We start from the raw sequence: 19,829 nt of genomic DNA on the forward strand, positions 1-19,829 counted from the left end.
AATATAAAATATCAAAATAACAAACGAAGACCAAAATTGCAGTTTTTTCATGACAAAAAAATTAATATCCTTATTTGTGAGAAATGGACTTTTAGGGGTGATTAAATGAAATTTAGAATGACGGAACAACCAAACTACAACATAAATTACCAAAATCACAATGCAACAAAGATAGATGACCAAAATTGCAGAATTTTGGACTGAAAATTAACCTTGTTATTTGTGGGAGATGGAGCTAGGATTTTTGAGAGGCAAGAGGATAATGAAGGGCCGGGTGACTCAAATGTAATTAAGAATGACGAAACAAGAAAATTCATTTAAAAATCGATATATCCCACCTCCGCACGCTCTCTTGTTAAAGTCCTCCGCTGAGTACCTGCTAGTGCTAGATTCATATGTGTGGTTGACCCCTCTATTTCTCAAGAATCTTTATCTGTGAGAGTAGTCAACTCTACCGATATTCATAATAAAAAATAATACTTTTAACATAAAAAATAATATTTTTTCATGGATGACCCAAATAAAATATCTGTGTCACAAAATACAACCCGTGAGGTCGTCTCACACAAGTTTTTGCTCTATTTTTATTCTCATCATATAGTATATAAATATATTTTTATGCATCAGTTCTTCTTTAATCTAATAATCGGACACGAAATCTTGGGGATATTTGAGAGAATAACTTCGATCAAACTTTATTTTTAAAAAATAGCAATCTCCAAGTGTATTCGAGTCTTTTCAAATACACATAAAAGTCATTTAAAAAAAATTTGATCAAAGATATTTTGCTAATTACCGCGAAATATTGTAACTCTAGGTTTCTTTCTTCTTCTTTTTTTTTAAAAAAAATTTAAAAAAAACGTCATTCTTTGCTATGTTGATAAAATCGGTGAAACTTTTAACATGTGTTAAAATGGTATGTTCACCAACCGAAACAACCTTGGAATCTCCAAGGAAAAGTAACATAAAGCAAGAATCTTCCAAACGTCTGTCACAGTTTCTTGTGCATCGGTCTTATCTATACTTACAATACAAACAAGTGAAATTAAATATCGATGAAAACTAATCCCTTTGTTTTCTTTAAACTTTGCCTTAAATATATCTCCAATCATCCTTTATTTACACAGAATCCAACACAAAAAGATTTTATTAACTAACGACCCAATCCAATCCAACCCAACCATGTTTCCGGTTTTCAGTTATTACAACAATCATCGTACTTGGACCTGCTTTGTTTTCTTCTTCCTTTTATCTCTCCCTCTTTTTCCCGCCATGTTTTTGCCTGATTCAATACCCGAACTGAACGCCGATGGGTTGACAAACAGCTCGTGGCATGGTTTCATGAAATTCCTCGATGCCGGAAAAGGCAGCCGGTTCGACGGTATGGCGGAGCTTAAGCGTTATTTTGGCCGCTTTGGGTACATGCCTTTTTCGTCTCCGGACGTTAATTTCACTGATTTTTTCGATGAGGAGTTTGAATCGGCTTTGGTTTCGTATCAGAAAAATCTGGGTTTATCGGAGACGGGGAGGTTGGATTATGATACGATGAGAGTGATCATCTCGCCGAGGTGTGGCGTTAGCGATGTGTCTCCCGCCGCCGGCGGAAGGTTCAAGACTACGAGGCACTTTGCTTACTTTTATGGCAAACCGAGGTGGGCTCGACCATCTCCGATGACGTTAACCTACGCTTTCTCTCCCGCGCACATGATCGACTACGTGAATTCGACGGACGTGAAGTCGGCTTTCAGGAGCGCTTTTTCGAGGTGGTCCGCCGTGATTCCGGTGAATTTCACGGAGGCGAGGAGCTACTCGTCGGCTGACATAAAGATTGGTTGGTACAGCGGCGACCATGGCGACGGGGAGGCGTTCGATGGGGTCTTGGGGGTTTTGGCTCATGCTTTCTCGCCGGAGAACGGGAGGTTTCATCTCGACGCGGCGGAGAGGTGGGCTGTGGAATTCACGGCCGAGAAATCGAAGGTGGCTGTGGACCTGGAATCGGTGGCGACCCATGAGATCGGACATGTGCTGGGGTTGGCTCACTCCACCGTGAAGGAAGCGATTATGTACCCAAGTTTGAGCCCGAGGAAAAAGAAAGCGGAGCTCCGAGAAGATGACGTGGCGGGTATACAGGCCTTATACGGGTCAAACCCGAATTATAGATATGATTCGAAGCTGGAATCTGATATTTCATCAAGTTGGGGGATTGGTTCAGATATTAGGAAAAGAATGTTAAAGATAAGTGGGGTTATTGTTGGAGTGGTTAGTTTACTTTCTCTGGGATTATGATTTCTTTTTTTAAATTTTGGGAGTGATAGTCACTCATAATTAATTTATATGTTTTTTAAAAGATTTATTCGTTCTTTTTATTTTCATTGAATTGTAAAAATACACATATACAAAGTGAAGTGAAAGATAATTTGACCATCTTTATTTCAGGTTTGAGTTTTTCCGTTTTAAATTTTGGATCTTGATGCATCATGTAACATTACACAAAAACTCCTGTGAGATGGTCTCACAGGTCAATTTTGTGAAACAGATATTCTATATGTGTCTTCCACGAAAAATTATTTTTTATGTCAAATATATTTGATACCCCTGTAAGATCCCGGGTCATGGATGACCCGGGATATCATATGGATTCTCAAATCAGGGTCAATCTGCAGAATGAATTCTTCTGAAGCCGGGCAGGTGCAAACCCGGGCTCTACTCCCCGGGCAACTAGACACCCGGTAAGCATTCTAACCGGGCCACCTCGATATGAGCACCGCACTCGAGTACACTAGCAGAATTGGATGTGGGCGACCGTCCTATCTCTGACAATAATCCAAGTGGTTGACAAAGTCAGACAGGCGGGATGTGACTAGTGTATGATTTGACATGTCAGAATGTAGCCGTCCTACTAAAATTAGTAGGTAGCACGCAGACCGAGGTAATCAATGCATCCCCTACTATAAATATCAGGTTCTCCCTTTACATTTAGATGGGAATTCATTTTATTGTCTACACTCTTACACCGATATCACAACCATCACTTGGTTACATTGGTCTTTTGTTGAGTCATTCACTGACTTAAGCATCGGAGTGGCCACGCCGGACTCCCCTCCGGCGCCCATTTACGAGTTCCTTTCTTGTTTGCAGGTGCTGTTGAAGCCATTATCTTCAATCAAATTCCCCAAACATTATAAATCGTTAATTTGATCCGTTGGAGCTCCCGACCCGACTCATCCCATTTCAGCGAGATCACATCAATATTAATTTTTATTGTGAATATAGACATGAGTGATCGTATCACGAATAAAAATCCGTGAGACCGTCTTATGAAAGACCTACGCGTAACATTAAGTCGAGTTGGGGACTACACCGTGGGGGATTGCTTTATTAGTCCAATTTAAGCTTTTGTCAAACTTTTCGGGTCAAAATAACGGACTTCAACATTAAACATTTGAAGGTTGACTCTTGAAATGAATCAAACAAATGAAAAACACCAACATTTCTCTATGTCAAATTTGTCCACTTTTCAAATTAGTTTACTGATACGATTGGTTTTAGTTAATTATTAACATTAAATTACATAATAACATTATTACCTGAAAATGGAATAATTAGAGTGAACAAAACTAAAACAATAAAGTATAAAATGATTTATATTTAAAATATAATCTCATTTAATATTCGATGAAATAATATCCATCCATTTGTGATGGATCAAAAGAATTCAGTCTCGTCACCACAAATCTTGAAGATATGTTAGTCTACCATAGTGTTGAGAATATTTTTTTAACAAATTAACAATACCGCACAACCCATAATACTGTTCGACACTGAGATATGGTTAAAGCCACAAAATTCAAATGAAATTGTTTCACAGATCAATTTTGTGTTACGTATTTCTTACTCAGACCCCGTCTTTTGAAAAATACTTCTTTTATATCAAAAAGTGTTATTTGACCCATCAACTCATCTAATAGATATAGATTTGTGATATTGTCTCACAATAGACCTACTCGATTCAAACATTACTTAATAGTGATATAAAGTTAGGATACGTGACAGTAAGTGAGCTACACAATAACTCTTATGAGATGATCTCACACGTTAATCTGTTATTAATGGATGGAAATTGCGGATTAGGACGCCGGGGGAGTTGGGGGAGGGTGGCATCAATGCTTCCTCTGCACAGCGCAGTGGCAATGGAAAGGATGGCGTCATAATGAAAAATTGTTAGCTACCAGCATGTATGCTCTATTGATTGATTTAAAGGGTGCCTTCACAATTCCGAATAAATTTATAGTTAGATGATTTACGGAGTTCTTCCTACAGCAATTATGGATGTTCGCTGGTGACATGTTCCTTTTCAACGACGTTGTTTCAACAATACCCAGTCTTACAATTTGTAAAACATCCAATTTCAGCGGCCCTAGTTTGCTGAGCATGGCATGAAATGACTCGAGATAGAAGCAAAACATTGATAGCCACGTGAATCTTATTGTCATATAATTCGTACTCATCCTCCAAGTTTGGGGTGCTGGTGAAGGGATTTTTTGTTTTACAGAATATCTCTAAATATTGAAATTTTTGAAACTATAAAATTATTGTCACAGTTAATTTATTTTAATTACGTTTAATAAGAAAATTATAAAAATAGTTAATGAAACAAGAGATATACGCATCTGGTTAGTTACTAAATAATATTCATTGTGAAAAAGTTAAATTGATTGAATATAATATTCTATTACATTTTTCATTTTAATGTAAAAAAAAAAATTTGAATGAACATCGTTAGAACACAAGTGATGGGTATTTGAAGAAGAAAACATCAACTTTTTAAACTACTGACAATAATCGAGACCTATGTTTTTGCATCTGTACCCACGAAGAACTCGCTCACTGGACTTAATTGATCCATGTACTTACCGACGAAAACTATTATTTTTCACACTTGGTTCTAGGTAATTTCTTGTATGTCACTCAAACAGTACACAAATGTAAAAAGCATATATGCTCCTTCTACTTGTTTTTAACAAACTATATACTCCCACTTGTTGAGTTGAGAAATTTGCAATCAATTAGAATTCATAAGCTAATCCGTAGCAAATGAATTAGTAAGTCTTTTGTGAGACGGTCTCACGAATCTTTATCTGTGAGACGAATCAACCTTACCGATATTCACAATAAAAAGTAATACTCTTAGCATAAAAAGTAATGTTTTTTCATGGATGACCGAAATAAGAGATCCGTCTCACAAAATACAACCCATGAGACTGTTTCACAAAATACAACCCATGAGTCCGTCTCACACAAGTTTTTGCCCAAATAAAATTAATACATAAAAAATATTACAGTTAATTTTAGGCCTAATATTTTTTATATATATTATTTTGGTACCCAATGGGGCAACATCTCACTTCCAAAATCATATCCCACTATGAGCTAATCCGTAGCAAAGTTGCTTATACGGGGGCATTCGAGTTAAAATCATCATCGGATGGGAAGGTGGAACTTTACCAAAATTAACATCTTTGTGCTGGCTTTAACAAAATTGTCTATGCAACACTATCGAGAGCTTAGGCGTAAGGAAATGGTCCATACTAAGTTCTCGAACTAACATTGTCCTCTTTATCTTTACTTTACAACCCCTCCTTAATATGAATCCCACACCATGATGTATGGTGATCTGACACAGAGGAATCCAAGTTTCTGTAAGAATCAAACTTAGAACGCCTTGAGGCATTCTAGGAAATCGCCCTGACTAACGTGTAAGGATCACAGCTCACAAGCTTATATCCCACTTTGTGGAACCATAAAAGGTTTCCTTGGGATGATCGTGTACATATTAGCATCAAGAACATCTGCACATCAAATCATCGAGGATGTTGGGATCACATCTTCAACTTCTATCCAGCTACAGCCAGCTTCTTTCGCTACCATTCTCTCTTTCATCATTTCCCTCACGCCACAAGCATCGTCCCATTTTCCTTTGGAGGCATAGATGTTGGACATCATCACATAAACAAACTCGTTATCACTCTCCAACTCAATAACTTTTGCAGCAGCCACCTCTGCCACTTCTAGGTTCCCACAGGTGACACAAGCACTGAGCAATGCCTTCCAAACCATTCCACTGGAACTATATCCCAGTTCTTTAATCATATCCTCAGCCTTGTTTAAGTGTCCTTCTTGCCCCAGGAGCCTTATCATTAAAGAACAGTGCTCTGGCGTAGGCTCAATCATATATTCATTAATCATCGATTCAAAGAACTGGTTTGCTACCTTCAGAGGGATCCTAATATGCCAACACGCTGAAAATACATTGAGAAAAGTAATTTCATCAGGCTGTAGATTTCTCATTGATTTCAACTTCTTGAAGAGATGAATCACCGTTCCGAAGTTACCATTGTGAGCATATCCCGATATCATTGCGTTCCACGTAACCAAATTCTTTTCCGGAAGTGAGTGAAATGATTTTTCCGCTTCCTCTATCTGCCCACACTTAAAATACATGTCAATCAGAGCACTCCCGACAACAACATATCCATCTAAACCATGTTTCAACAAGCATCCATGTATCAAACTACCCCATGTGGTCGCAGACAACCTTGCAATGCCACTTAAGATACTTGAGAACGTGAATTCATCCATGTGGACACCACACAAATGCATTTTGCAGAAAAAGTCCAGAGCTTCCCTGCCTCTTTCTCGGTTCACATACCCTGTTATTATCGAATTCCATGAAGATGAATTTGAGTTTTGCATTTTTGATAACACAGTAATAGCATCTTCTATAACTCCATACCGTGCAATGCCATCAATCAGTTCATTGTACGAGATTGTATCAGGTTCTGGCATCTGAAGCATAAAAGTGTATGCCTGTTCAAGTTTCCCATTTCTAGCATTTGCTGCAATAACAGAATTCCAAGAAATATTGTCCTTCTCAACCATTTCTTGGAAAACCGCCGTTGCTTCCATGGTGAAACCGCACTTTCCATACATGTCGGTCAAGCAATTAGCAACAAAAACACTGCACCCCACACCGTATTTCACAATCTTAGAATGCACCGATCTTCCCACCTGCACTAGTCTCAGTTGTCCACAAGCGGATAAAGCAGCAGTAAACGAATACGAGTCTGCAAAAACATTTGAGTTTTCTAATTGAGTAAACACCTTTAAAGCTTTTCTAAACTGTCCATGATTCACATACCCGGAAATTAATGAATTCCAAGAAACCACAGTTGGATCAGGAATTTCAACAAACAAATTTTGCGCATCATTTACACGGTTAAACTTGACGTAAAAACTAATCAAATACGTGGAGACAAACACATCGGAATCGAACCCAGATTTCAGAATGTGGCCATGAAGCTGTTGGCCATGAGAAAACAGGCCAGTATTAGTACACGCACGAATCGAATAGATTATGCTAGAGATATTTGGCTTGAAAGTATTTGTTACGGCCATATCTGAAATTAAGGCACCTGAATCCATGTACGAAATGGGACTGATCCATGTGGTGGATTGTCTCTCAAGAACTGCAGGAAAAGTTCTGCTAATGAATGAATGTGCTTTGCTTCCACGGATAAATGATGGATAATTTGAGAATAAAAATTCTAACATCACATTTTGAATTTTGATGGTTTTATTTCCCACTTTTACAAATCAAGATTTGTTTCTGTCATTAAAGAATAACTTATTGAGCTGAGCCTTGTGTAAACACTCACATTTTCTTGAAATTAATGAACATTGCATTATCTTTTTATGTTTAAGACAATTATGGTAGCTAATATTCTATTTAAAAAAAAAAAAGAGTTACACAATAAATTATTATTTTTTAAATGATCTAAATTTACTTTATTTAGGTAGTAAAGAAATTCAACACAAGCACAAAAAGTGGGTGTTTTCTAAAATTTGAAAAATATTCACTCTTCTATCTTGGTATTATTTTTTTTTATTAATATCTTTAATGTTTTTTTGTTGATTTTTTTGGTATAATAATGCATGAGATTTTAATATTGACATACTTATTACCATTACCAATGGTCAATTATTGTATGCATAAATACATGAGAAGGGGAGGGAGAGATTTGCTCCAATATTATAGGGAATTATTGCTTTGTTCCATAAAGAGAGGTGAAAACTGAAACCGTTGTATTTGTTGGCTTTCATAGTTCAAAAAATTCACACCCTCAACCTTCCATTCATTCTACTTCTTGGCTTCCATAATTCAAAACCTTCCATTTCTGGAGATAATCTCTTCTTGTTTCTCAATTAATCACAAAAAATTTACTTACTTGTGAGAATGGCTTTGCAAGGAAAATGAAGACATGCATTCCCATATCCCAAGAAAGTGACTGAGATATCCAAAGAAGAAAAGAATTGTTGAAAAGTTGCTTCATTTATACAAGCAAGAAAGAGTTATATTTTTGCCAAAATTGTTGGTTGGTTATTAGAAGATTTTAAATAATAAGGCATGCAAGCAAGATTGGATTAATTAAAAATGATGGGCAATTGGAAGAGACTGCAGTACATCGAAGATGTTGGTATAATTGTTGGATTGATTACAGTTCAGTTTTTGTATGCTGGGAACTCAATTTTGCTAAGTTATCTCTTGAAGCTTGGGTTTCATCCTTCTTCTCTTATCATTTTTTCTACATTTGCCACATTTGTTCTGCTCTCTCCTCTAGCCATCTTCTTTGAACGGCAAGTCCATTTTATCTATGCTGTTTCTTGTTCTGTTTTGTCCATATTTAATACATCCAACGATGTATGATACACAATCATTTCATTGATGACGTTTATTATTTTTTTAATCAAGAAATGTGATTTACTTAATGACGAAATTATATGATGAAAGAAAAGAAAAATAAAATGCTTAAATTAATGGTATTGAATTATGTTGATGTTGCAGGAAGCAATGGCCTACCAAATTTAGTGTCAAGTTATGGATTCAACTTCTTTTGCTTTCTTTTGGAGGGTAGGTTGACGTTTCTTCTTCTAGTTTTCACTTATTTAATGCATCCTTATACCTAGTTAACATTATATTGTTGTAAATTCCACAATTAAATCAAATGAAATCCAGAATTTTGTAACGTCAATATAAAAATTTAAGAGTTTAATACATATTTGAAAGTTGAAATTTGATAAATAAACCAAATAATTGGAACAACAAATTTAAAAGAACTTATTAACTCAATTAAGACCTTTTTTTGTTATATTTGTTTTAGCTATCATTGAGTGAGGAGAGCACTTAAATTCAAAATAGTCATTTTAGCTATATGATTGAATGGGTGTGCTATTAGTATTTTCTTCTATTCCAAAATGATTTTATTTCGGTATTACATGCAATAATTTTACAATTGTTTTGGAAGGAGTTTTTTAAGCTTTTTGATCCCTTTGGGAAACATAAATATAGGGAGAATAAACACATCACATTACATGGATGGATTTGATATGATGATTATATTTGATTTGGAAAAGGATTTCAGAGATATAAAATTCCAAAAGTCGTCTATTTTTTTTATGTATTTGAAATCTACCACAATTATTATTATTATTATTATTATTATTAAAATTGATTAACATTTTGTCCATCAAAACAAGATTGTACCATGCTAGAAACAACTCAATCGTAAAGTTGGCAAAGTATTATGTAGTTTTATGCTTTAACAGATGATGTATAATGCCAATCCTTGTTTTTTTATGTTTTCAGTGTGACTGTATTTCAGTCTTTGTTCATGAAAGGTGTCAGTCTCACTTCACCAGCTATGGCCACAGCCATGCCAAATCTTGCACCAGGACTAATCTTTTGCATTGCCTGGGCTTTCAGGTCAATCCCATTTCTTCCCATCATCATCATTTTAATTATAATCTCAAGCAGCCTCGTTAATCATGAAAAAAATAAACATTCTAACCCTCCATTGTAGTAAAGGTTAAAATCCATTGCAGATTAGAGAAAATAGAGCTGGCAAGCATATACAGCAGAGCCAAGATTGCAGGGACTTTACTCTGTGTTGTCGGAGCACTTTTAATGAGTCTGATGCAAAGTACAGTGCAACATCCGTTGCCAAAGGAGGCTCAATTCTTGAATTCCTCTCCACCACCTGATAACATTTTCGACGAACAAACCATGATCGGTTGCATGTATCTAATTGCAGCTATTTTTGTGTTGTCAAGTCAAATCGTTTTACAAGTACGTCGATGCTTAAACACATTATATCAGGAGGAACAAGATAGATAGTAACTTTTGTCCTGCACGTTTCAGGCTACAACTTTACGTGATTTTCCAGCACCGATATCCTTGTGTACATTAACATCACTCATAGGTGTGGTTCTTACTACCATGGTTCAGATGATTGAAGATAATGGATGGGATACTGGATGGCCTTTGTTAACTATTCAACAACTCATTGTCTACTCCATTTTGGTAATTCCCTGTTGCTTATCATTCATTTTCACAACCAATTTCTTTCTGCATATTTGCCATCAATGAGTTACACGTGATGCATAAAATTCCTTGCTCCTTGAATAATTATTTAACTATTGAATGAAAACAGGCAGGCAGTGTGAGTGGAATATGTGTAAGCTTCAATGCATGGGCAATGAAGAAAAGAGGTCCAGTCATGGTGTCTATATTTAACCCCCTCGCTACGGTCATTTCTGTCGTACTATCAGTAATAACTTTGGGAGACTCCATTAGCATTGGAAGGTATATATTCAATAAATATTTCGAATCAAGAAAACATGATTGAAAATGTTTGGACAATATTGAGACAGACCCTTTTGAATTCAAGCCTTGCAGGTATGTGCCTCATGTTTACCGGTCTCTATTTCGTGCTCTGGGCTAAAGGAAAAGAAGGTTTTTCCGTCGACGACGACAATAACTCAGTGGAAAGTGAGTACGATGTAGAGAAGCCTCTATTACGTTGATATGACTAGTTTTAGGGATGGAACCACTGGAGAATTCGGATATGTAATTTTGTGGAAAATGTGAACTCGAATCGAAATCTTGGTTCCATCCCTGATTAGCATAATGCGTTTTCTGATTTGTCTATTTGAATTTTATAGGAATGTAAGGCAGAAAATTTAATTTAAGTAGGATCCAGAGATTTAAAAAAAATACTTCGCACACACGGCTTAGAAGTGCGAGTTCGCATTGGCAACAACATGAACTCAAAACAAGTGATTTTATGCATCAACGAGCACTATCTGTGATTGTTCTTTATGAACGAAACAAACACTCAAGGGATGTAAACGAGTTTTCTCATATTGCTAGAAATTGTTGCAATGCATATTTTGGTTTGACACAACATTTTGTAGGCATGAAGTTTAGCCAAGCAAATGTCAGGGATAAACTTGGCTATGATACCACGTTTTTAAGATGAGTTTTTTTCATAACGCTACTAAAATATCTTATAATTTTCTTTGATAATATTGGTTAAAATAACCAAAATAATAAAGTTCGAGAAAATGCTTCGCACTCGAAGTCTTCCCCTATATTTGTATGGGAAAGCCGAAAGCATCATGGTGGTAAATAATTGTAATTCCATCATTAGCACCAAGTGAATCTGCCAGCATTCTTTCTGTATTTCTATATAAAATCATATGTTTCAACATATTGTACCTCAAGTGCTCTCTGGCAACTGCATGAGCTAATAACTTCATAAGGGACGGTGACTCGCCAGACCCTCCTAGGGAAAATTTGAAGTAGCAGCCAATGTTCAAAGATCGTTTAGGACAGAATTTAAGAAAAAGGAAAATGGGATAAAATCATCATAGAATTTACTGGCAGGTATAGTACAATCAGCAACAAAGCACTTTAAAATTTTAAACTGCTAATCCTGTGCCAAATTTTATAGTTATAATCTCATGTCGCAGCTCCAAAAGTATGATAACACAAGGCACAGCTTGAAACTAAGATGATCCCACAACCCCTTTTATTACACTGAATTTTTTTATCAAGCTGAACTCACCCCACCAAGACTACTCATAACATTTGTTGTAGATAGCTACACCAATAGCAAAGTTGGCGTGCATTACCACCTCTGACGTGGATCACTGGCTAGCAGCCTAAGCCAAAATTCTATTCACGGAGTATGTACTTCCGACAAGAGCTAAAAAGCCTTAGACTTGTTGGCACTTTCGAACAAGTGCTCCGGCGCTCTCCAATCAGAAGGCCTAGATGGATCCAGAAAATCGAACCGGGGTGACCCCGGGTAATGCTTCATGATAAAATCATTGTAATATCACCACTATGTAATGCTTCACCATAAAATCCTCCATTTTTCACAGGAGCAAATTAATCAATCAAGAGTTATTCGGTAAGGAAAAATGCTTGAATCAGTCTTTAATTTAACCTCCAGAGAAAAAAAAAACAATACGCCTCCATTGTCCCATTATCAATAATAACAAAGCAGGCTTCATAAACCTTGAAATTCTTCAATATAGGTACAATCAGTGTGCACGTGTAGAAAAACAGAGAGGTAATGTCATACATGGCACGGTGACCATCAGGAGGGCGTGCAGATGAAGGTGAATATAAGAGGAGTAATAACATTTACTAAGGATCTGCCATTGGACCTGAACGCCGCCGGAAACGCGACAGTAAACGTGATGGTGGGCGCAAAAAAAAGCACGGCTAGCAGCAGCAGTAGTAATTTACAGTTATTATCTATTCTATTTTATTAAAAGTGAGGACACGATACTAATCATCTAAAAATGATATCAATTTTTTTTTCAACTTTAGTCTTATATGTTATTAATATATATAATAATATTAATTTTTTTTTTGTTTTTTTTATATTTCAACATATACTTTTATTTTTATTTTTTTTATTTCAACAATTCAAATATCAATTTAGTCTTTCTATAATTTGTTAAATTTCAGTTTAGTTTAAATAAAAAAGACTGTTACGTGTACAGTATAACTAATACATAAGAAGTCGCTGGAATGATAATTTTTATCGAGACTATGACTTCAGCGGCCTCTGCGATTTATTTGGGGCTGCAACCCCTATTGAATTGGAAACGACGCTGAATTCAGGAAATTATATTTGGTTTTTTTTTTTTTCCAAACAAGTGTTTGGAGATGGAAATAGTTTTAATTTTGTTTTTGATGTATTTCAGTCTCGAATTTAAACATTTTTCAAAATTTCATGAACTATAAAACATCGTTATTTTTATTTCTATTTTTGAAACAGTTTATGTCATCCATTATCTTGATATTTTTGTTAGAAAAAGCACACATAAGTTGGTATTTCTATTTTTGAAACAGTATATCTTCCAATTATCTTGATATTTTTGTTAGAAAAAAGAACATATAAGTCGGACGTCGGCTCTAATGATTTATAGCTCACATAACACCAAAAATCGTGTCACATAACAAAACAAAGTTGTACAACCCGCCTCCCCAACACCATCAAGTGCAAGGATCCGAGCAAAAATGAACGAAGAAATACAGTCAATGTATAGCTGCAGTACATGGTTCGATAGAGATCAAAATCAGGGCCACAGTATATTGTTGGAGGACGACTGGTCAAATGGTTAAAGTGAACAATGGAACCAACCTGACTCTAAAAAGAAGTGAAACTTAAAAAAGTTGCATAATGCATCAGTTTTTAAGATTAACATATCTAAACATACAAAAATTATCTAAAGACTTACTACTTCAAAGCTGAAGAGCCGTTTGCAAAAGAGCATATAGTTGGATTGAATGCTAATATCTGACAAACTGTCGTATGTCATCTTCGCCTTTCTTTCCATAGGGGTTGCTCTCGTTGAATCCATGCCGACTGCCTTCCGCTTTTCGTGCTTTCTTCCGGAACTTGGATGCATTGCTATCAATGTTTAAATTTACTTTTGGAGGAGAATTAAAACCAAATGAAGCAGCCACAGCCTACCAAAAAGAATCATATGTGAGAAGATGAATGTGTAGCCTTAAACATAATCAGGTATACTCTGGTGGTGGTGATGGAAAGCAAATATGAGATACTAAATTGCTTGGGACTATTCAATCACTGAACTGAGTAGAGCCTCAAGAAGCCTAACTACACATTTGACCTCCAATTCAAATTTGTTGTATCATTGATCGAATTACAAGTTCATCACAAAATTATCAGGTGGCTAATATTTCTTGTTCACTATTTCTGGTTTCAATCATAGAGTCGGCATTATCTGGGAAAGTACTTCGATGAATCAGAAGCTATATCAGTTTACAAGATGGAAATTATATGCATTATTCCGTAGTCCATTTCTTTAGCATCTTAGTAATACAAACGCATATTATTTTGAGAATTTCAATCTTTACATGTCAAGGACACTTTTCAGATTCCATGATCCGAGATTTCCCCACTAAAATTTTATTGTTTAATGTCCAACGCTAATGCTCAATTACTCCTACAACATATATAAGCAGCACATTTTCAAAGAATAAGTAAATGATTTCGAGATAAGATGCTCCAGCACAAAAACATAGTACACACCTGAAGATCAAGCTGGTGAACATTGAAGATATCCTTCATAGAATGAGAATTGTAAGCTAATATGTAAGATCTGTATGCATCTTTAGCTGACTTATTCAAATAATAGTTGTTGGAAATCAACTTTTCCTGCATACATTGGATAATTACGATTATTTAAATTCCATTTAACTTCAGAAATAAATTTGATGAGACATGTTAGAAATAATGAAATGAAGAGTTTGTAAACAACAACTACCAGATGAGATTGAATATTTGCTAGCTTCTTCGGATCAAACTCGTACTCTTTGACTGGCACTTTTGCTGCCTGAGATAGCCGGTAAACATAAAACATATTTTCAGGGAAAAAAAAAGGAGAGTAATACAAAATGAAATAGCTCCAAAGGGCTGTCCTTTGTTTTTTTATCCAATCAACATCATAAACATAGATTAAACAGATAGTATGCTACAACCTATTTCCTTATATATATGCTATTTCCAGTAAAAAAAGGTAATTCAGACCTTAAGATATCGAAGAAACTGTAACTCCTCTGGAATCAAGAAAAGCAAGGCATTTCCTTTTGCACCTTCCCCGCGAGCGGTTCGACCAACTCTGTGAATGTACTCCTAAAAGTAGCAACAGAAAACCACTAGCTAAGAGATCTAAGGAACACCCAAGATTAAATGGCAAATGTACTTGGTATAGAAAGTTTTTTAGTACCTTAGGCTCATCTGGAGGATCAAACTGCACAATCCAATCCTACCAATACAAATAGACAAAAACCTTCAGTTCAAAATCAAATACAAACTAGAAAGAGGGGGGGCGAAACCCTGATCGAGTAAAACCTCACATTAACCTTGAAAATGTTTCTTGTTTGTTAGACTTTATAAATTTCTGCAAGTTATGCATTTGTTCTGCACTGAAACAATCAATCAAACAATAACTAAGGCTAAGAGGTAATTTGTTGAAAGAAGAAAGAGGATCACGATTCTTGAACTCTTTTCAACAACCTTGTAAACATTGAATACTAAGACAACCACTCTCTCCTTTTCAATTTCAATTTTTTCCTCACTTTATACTCCCAACATTCATCTGCTTATTTTCTCTGCAGTCCTTTATTACTATTCGGCAGAAATAGTAGGTTTAGTATAGCGACATGACATACCACTGCAGGGATATCCAGACCACGAGCAGCTACATCTGTACACAGTAAGATTCCCTTCTCGGCTTTGCAAAAATCAAAAAAAGTAGAGGTTCGCTTCTGCTGCTTTTGCTTGCCATGGATGTCAAGACAATCTATCTGAATATATCTAAGAAGTTCCGAGTGGAATTTGACAGAGTTACATGATGAGAAAAAAACCATTATTTTCTTTGACAGATTCCTCTTTAAGAATGAATAAAGAAGACTAAATCTCTTAGCACTTGGGATGACACAGAATCCTTGTTGCAACCCTTCATTGGTTACCTGTGCCAATTATTGCCATATGTAGGAATTAATAAAATCAAGGTTTTTGGCAGAGCGAAGATAAGAAAAATAAAAATGTTGATATACCCTCTTCCTTCCATCATCCACGTCGATAACGATCGGGGCTGTTTGAAATGATAATCTTGCAAGATCCTTGACCTAAAATTGAAAATAAATTTCCTTTAACTCCAAGCAATTTGTCAAAAACTCTTTTGAGGTAGAATTTAAAATGTTGTCGAAGCTTATGTAAACCAAACAAATCTTATTTTTCATCCCAGTTCCTCCAAAAAAAAATTAACATTCTAAAATAACAGACAAGCAATCTTACTCTAGCAGAAAGAAATATTATACCTTATTCGTTTGTGTAGCAGAGAAAAGAGCTGTCTGTCTCTCCTGCATGATAAGTAGTTTGTCAATAAATGCATGAATGAGGGACAATGCTAAAGCGTTCCAGAAACGATTACTTTAATAGTAGTTGTCACCACCATGCGTAAAAAGATCATAAAAATTATATACAAGGTCTAAGCCCAAATGTATAACAGTTCACTAGCATAATTTGAATTATTTCAATACCATGATGTTACAGAACCTAAAACTTAAAAAGTTTGTTAAGAGAAGAAATTAATATTTATATTCTTTTAACATGCCAAGGGGGGAATGGGCTGGAGAACAATTAACTGAAATCTCTAAAAAAATGAATGGGTGAAAAATCAATTTTAGAAACAAATAAGCCTGTCAATCTTAGCATTGGCATGAGTACCTTCGGCAAGATTTTAATGATTTGTTTCATTTCTTCTTCAAAATTAGCTTCTAAAATCCTGTCAGCTTCATCTATCACAAGGCACTGCAAATCCAACAAATAAAGTTAAAAGTTAAAACAATAATAAAGAAAGAGTGTTTTTGTGGCGGTGTTAGGGTGTGTATTTTGGGTTTTCTCAATTTGTGGGGAGGCAGGGCAGCGGGGAATAGATGTGCCCTTGAAAAAGATCACATAGAGAATGAAACTTTTCTCAAAGAATGTCATTACCTCATTTTAAAATTAATCAACACCGTTTAGAGTTTTTTCAAAATTCAAAGCCTGTGAATTCTCTCACATGCTCAGAAACACACTGATAAACTACAACTAATCTTATAAAAATATATCCGCCCAAGGACTACTCAGGTAAAAATTGGGACAGCTAAAAGTTAAAAGTTCCCAATTTCAGGACATGAATCTTATGATTAACATCAGAAATCAGAAAGTTCTAGTTTGTGCTGCAATTGACAACAGAAAAACAGAACCTTCAAGAGTCATAGTTGAATTAACTCCAAATGGCACACGGCTTACCCGACACCCCAAGACGACTTAAAAGACAAAAAAATCAATCATCAGTTAACAGTGGAAAGTTTTTTTAACCAACTAAGAAAATTTCTGGCCCTCGAGACATGATTCGGTCATTGTTATTCTAAAGGTTTTGAGTGTCTCTTCCAATCAGTTCGTTCTGGAAAAAATCCAATGTTAAAATTTTATAGCATATAACAAGATAAGATCTTCACTAATTAATATTTTGATAAAAAAATTTTCACACTTCGCGAATTCTCTACTGTACATAATTTCAATCATTCGTTTGCATCAGATTAGCAAAATTCAATCAAAAGGTTAGCATTGTGAAAATCTGTGTGTTAGAGAGAACACATAAAATGCAGACCGATAAAAAGAAAAGGTAAATGCTCCAAAAATTCCGATAGAGGAATAGCCAAACACAGATAGGATGACTATGCTTACAATGTGAGAAATGACAATCAAGTAACAACTATTTAAAGGGAAAAATAGTACCTTCAGGTTTTTATAGATAAAACCTTTAGTATTTTGAAGGTGGTCAAGAAGTCGACCAGGGGTTGCCACAAGGATATTCACCCCTTTGACAATACGCTCGGCTTCTCCTCTTCGCGACGAACCACCAATAACTAAACCAAGTGTCTGCGAATGATACTTCAGAAGGTCTTTTGCCACGGCATGTGTCTGCATTATTGAGCCGAATATCATAAATTTAAGCATCACAAAACTGAAGGATGCAATTTTTCCTTTCCAATTGATTATAACTGATATGTTTAGGAAAAATGAGAAAAACTACTGCATAGCAACATCAATAGAACTGCCAAGAAACTTAACTGAGAAACTCAATTTCTTATAGAAAAGGATTTCACAAATAAGAAATGGATGAAGTCCATAACAACTAAAGTGCGACCTCTTGCATTAATTGCCGAAATACTCAACTGCAACATACCAAAACAAAAAAATTTAAAACACATAAAACAATATGTATACCTGTATGGCCAACTCTCTTGTTGGACAAATGACAACAACACCAGTTCCATTTCGAGGTGTAAAGTGGATATGATGCAACAATTCAACAGCTGGGACCAAAAAGGCAAGGGTTTTGCCGGAACCTGTCCTTGCAGCTCCAAGAATGTCTTTTCCTTCCAAAAGTCGAGGTATTGCTCTTGCTTGGATCTTCATTTGATTGAAAAACAATAGAAAAGCAAGACTTCAATATCAAAAAATGGTGATGTTTGACATCTGACAATCTGATGACTAGAAGAGTGATGTATTGAAATTGGGATTTAAAAAAATGAGGATATATATAAATTTGGGAGGTTCCTGTCGATCTTGCATACAGGCTCACTCCTAATTTATCAAGACTATGACCCAAAACAATGTGCACCACAAGTAACATTTCACTTCAAAATTAAGCTCGAATATTAGTCTAGGAACCAGGAAAGTCGGAAACAAAAATATTGTCATCTCCAAAACACAACAAACAATTATACAAATCATCAGCAAAAGGAGTGGTTCCTAAGATTATAATTTGAACCTGAGTCATGTACTTGAAACCCAAGTCTTTGATAGCATTAATAGTGGGTTCAGACAGTGGCATTTCCACAAACGCCTCCGTGCTCATAATCCCAGATCCACTCTTCAACCGCCTGTCCAAATCAATCTCCTTCTCCTCCTCCTCCTTTTCTTCTTCACCCTGTTTTTCTTCATTCCCCTTCACCTTCTTCTCCTTTTTTTTCTTATTAACATGTCCCTCTTGTTCTCCCTGTCCCGAATGAGTAAATTCTTCTGCCGCAACTTCTGCATGGGGTTGTGGAGTTGCTACTGTATTCTTCCTGACTCTCTTTCTTTTTAGCTTTTTGCTAACGGAATCCATGCCTCTATTTTCAGAGGCTTCTACAGGTGCGTGTTCTTCGATATCTGCCATTATTATTCGTCGCTGAGTTTGCAGAGCTCCGTTGGAGAACAGAGACCCAGAGGTCCAAGGCAAGATATCAAGTGCGAGGAGGAATGCGGCCGCCGGATGCAAATCAGGTGAGAAACAATATAGGTGGCCTACATGGGCTTAACATATATGGGCTTTTGTTTATTTTAGCCCAGTATAAATTTGAATTTTTATCAGCCCATCTCCAATCTAAAAAAAAACATCCATAATCCAACTTCATCTTCATGTTTTGACGGTGGCATAGCAGTAGGCCCAAAAGCAATATTGACATATTAATCTATCATATTAAAAATTAATTTCAAAACTTTTCGAATTCTTATTAAAATTTAAATTTTCATCTGAGAGTTCTTTAAAATATAAAATATATTTAAATATGTGTAACAGTTATGACATTTCATTAAATATCTACTACTTTTTTTGATTTTCTAGAATTTGTGAATTTATTTTTTTATTGTATAATTTATAATCAATTTAATTGATTTGTATATTGAATAATTATTTAAACGCTCATATTTACTGATTTTAGTAATTAATTGTATATAACAACACCTCGTACATCCCTCTCACGGGTTAAATACTAGTTTATATTTGCACAAAACTCTTGTGAGACGGTCTCATAGATCAATTTCGTGGATCGAATCTCTTATTTGAGT

At 35.6% G+C, this 19,829-nt stretch overlaps 4 protein-coding genes across 8 annotated transcripts; 2 read left to right on the forward strand and 2 right to left on the reverse strand.

Annotated features, from left to right (window-relative positions):
• The first annotated feature begins 971 nt into the window (after positions 1 to 971).
• On the forward strand, positions 972 to 2,416 carry LOC140981147 (metalloendoproteinase 1-MMP). Its single transcript, XM_073447437.1, has one exon. It carries the CDS (start codon positions 1,183 to 1,185, stop codon positions 2,284 to 2,286), a length of 1,104 nt encoding a protein of 367 aa, XP_073303538.1. The 5' UTR covers positions 972 to 1,182; the 3' UTR covers positions 2,287 to 2,416.
• Positions 2,417 to 5,361: 2,945 nt separating this feature from the next.
• LOC140980174 (putative pentatricopeptide repeat-containing protein At5g47460) lies at positions 5,362 to 7,690 on the reverse strand. Of its 2 annotated transcripts, XM_073445881.1 has the most exons (2): positions 7,473 to 7,688; positions 5,362 to 7,124 (listed from the first exon to the last, which is right to left on the reverse strand). In XM_073445881.1, exons 1-2 carry the CDS (start codon positions 7,609 to 7,611, stop codon positions 5,857 to 5,859), a joined length of 1,407 nt encoding a protein of 468 aa, XP_073301982.1. In that variant the 5' UTR covers positions 7,612 to 7,688; the 3' UTR covers positions 5,362 to 5,856. The 2 variants fall into 2 exon arrangements, with proteins under 2 accessions (XP_073301982.1, XP_073301981.1); XM_073445880.1 differs by having other exon boundaries at positions 5,362 to 7,690.
• A 482-nt stretch (positions 7,691 to 8,172) lies between these two features.
• LOC140981441 (WAT1-related protein At5g47470) lies at positions 8,173 to 11,190 on the forward strand. Of its 4 annotated transcripts, none has more exons than XM_073447849.1 (8): positions 8,173 to 8,698; positions 8,907 to 8,968; positions 9,704 to 9,820; positions 9,940 to 10,183; positions 10,256 to 10,417; positions 10,548 to 10,699; positions 10,793 to 10,885; positions 11,059 to 11,190. In XM_073447849.1, exons 1-7 carry the CDS (start codon positions 8,492 to 8,494, stop codon positions 10,836 to 10,838), a joined length of 990 nt encoding a protein of 329 aa, XP_073303950.1. In that variant the 5' UTR covers positions 8,173 to 8,491; the 3' UTR covers positions 10,839 to 10,885; positions 11,059 to 11,190. The 4 variants fall into 4 exon arrangements, with proteins under 4 accessions (XP_073303950.1, XP_073303949.1, XP_073303948.1 ...); XM_073447847.1 differs by having other exon boundaries at positions 8,174 to 8,698; positions 10,785 to 10,885; XM_073447848.1 differs by having other exon boundaries at positions 10,793 to 11,190.
• A 2,126-nt stretch (positions 11,191 to 13,316) lies between these two features.
• Positions 13,317 to 19,250, reverse strand: LOC140980935 (ATP-dependent RNA helicase HAS1-like). Its single transcript, XM_073447059.1, has 12 exons — positions 18,769 to 19,250; positions 18,222 to 18,407; positions 17,730 to 17,915; positions 16,674 to 16,757; positions 16,265 to 16,306; positions 16,001 to 16,072; positions 15,614 to 15,913; positions 15,169 to 15,207; positions 14,970 to 15,074; positions 14,707 to 14,775; positions 14,472 to 14,597; positions 13,317 to 13,885 (listed from the first exon to the last, which is right to left on the reverse strand). Exons 1-12 carry the CDS (start codon positions 19,156 to 19,158, stop codon positions 13,706 to 13,708), a joined length of 1,779 nt encoding a protein of 592 aa, XP_073303160.1. The 5' UTR covers positions 19,159 to 19,250; the 3' UTR covers positions 13,317 to 13,705.
• Between the last annotated feature and the right edge of the window lie 579 nt (positions 19,251 to 19,829).

This window comes from Primulina huaijiensis, chromosome 7 (genome assembly GCF_012295235.1).
Source record: "Primulina huaijiensis isolate GDHJ02 chromosome 7, ASM1229523v2, whole genome shotgun sequence".
In the NCBI taxonomy this organism is placed as follows: domain Eukaryota; kingdom Viridiplantae; phylum Streptophyta; class Magnoliopsida; order Lamiales; family Gesneriaceae; genus Primulina; species Primulina huaijiensis.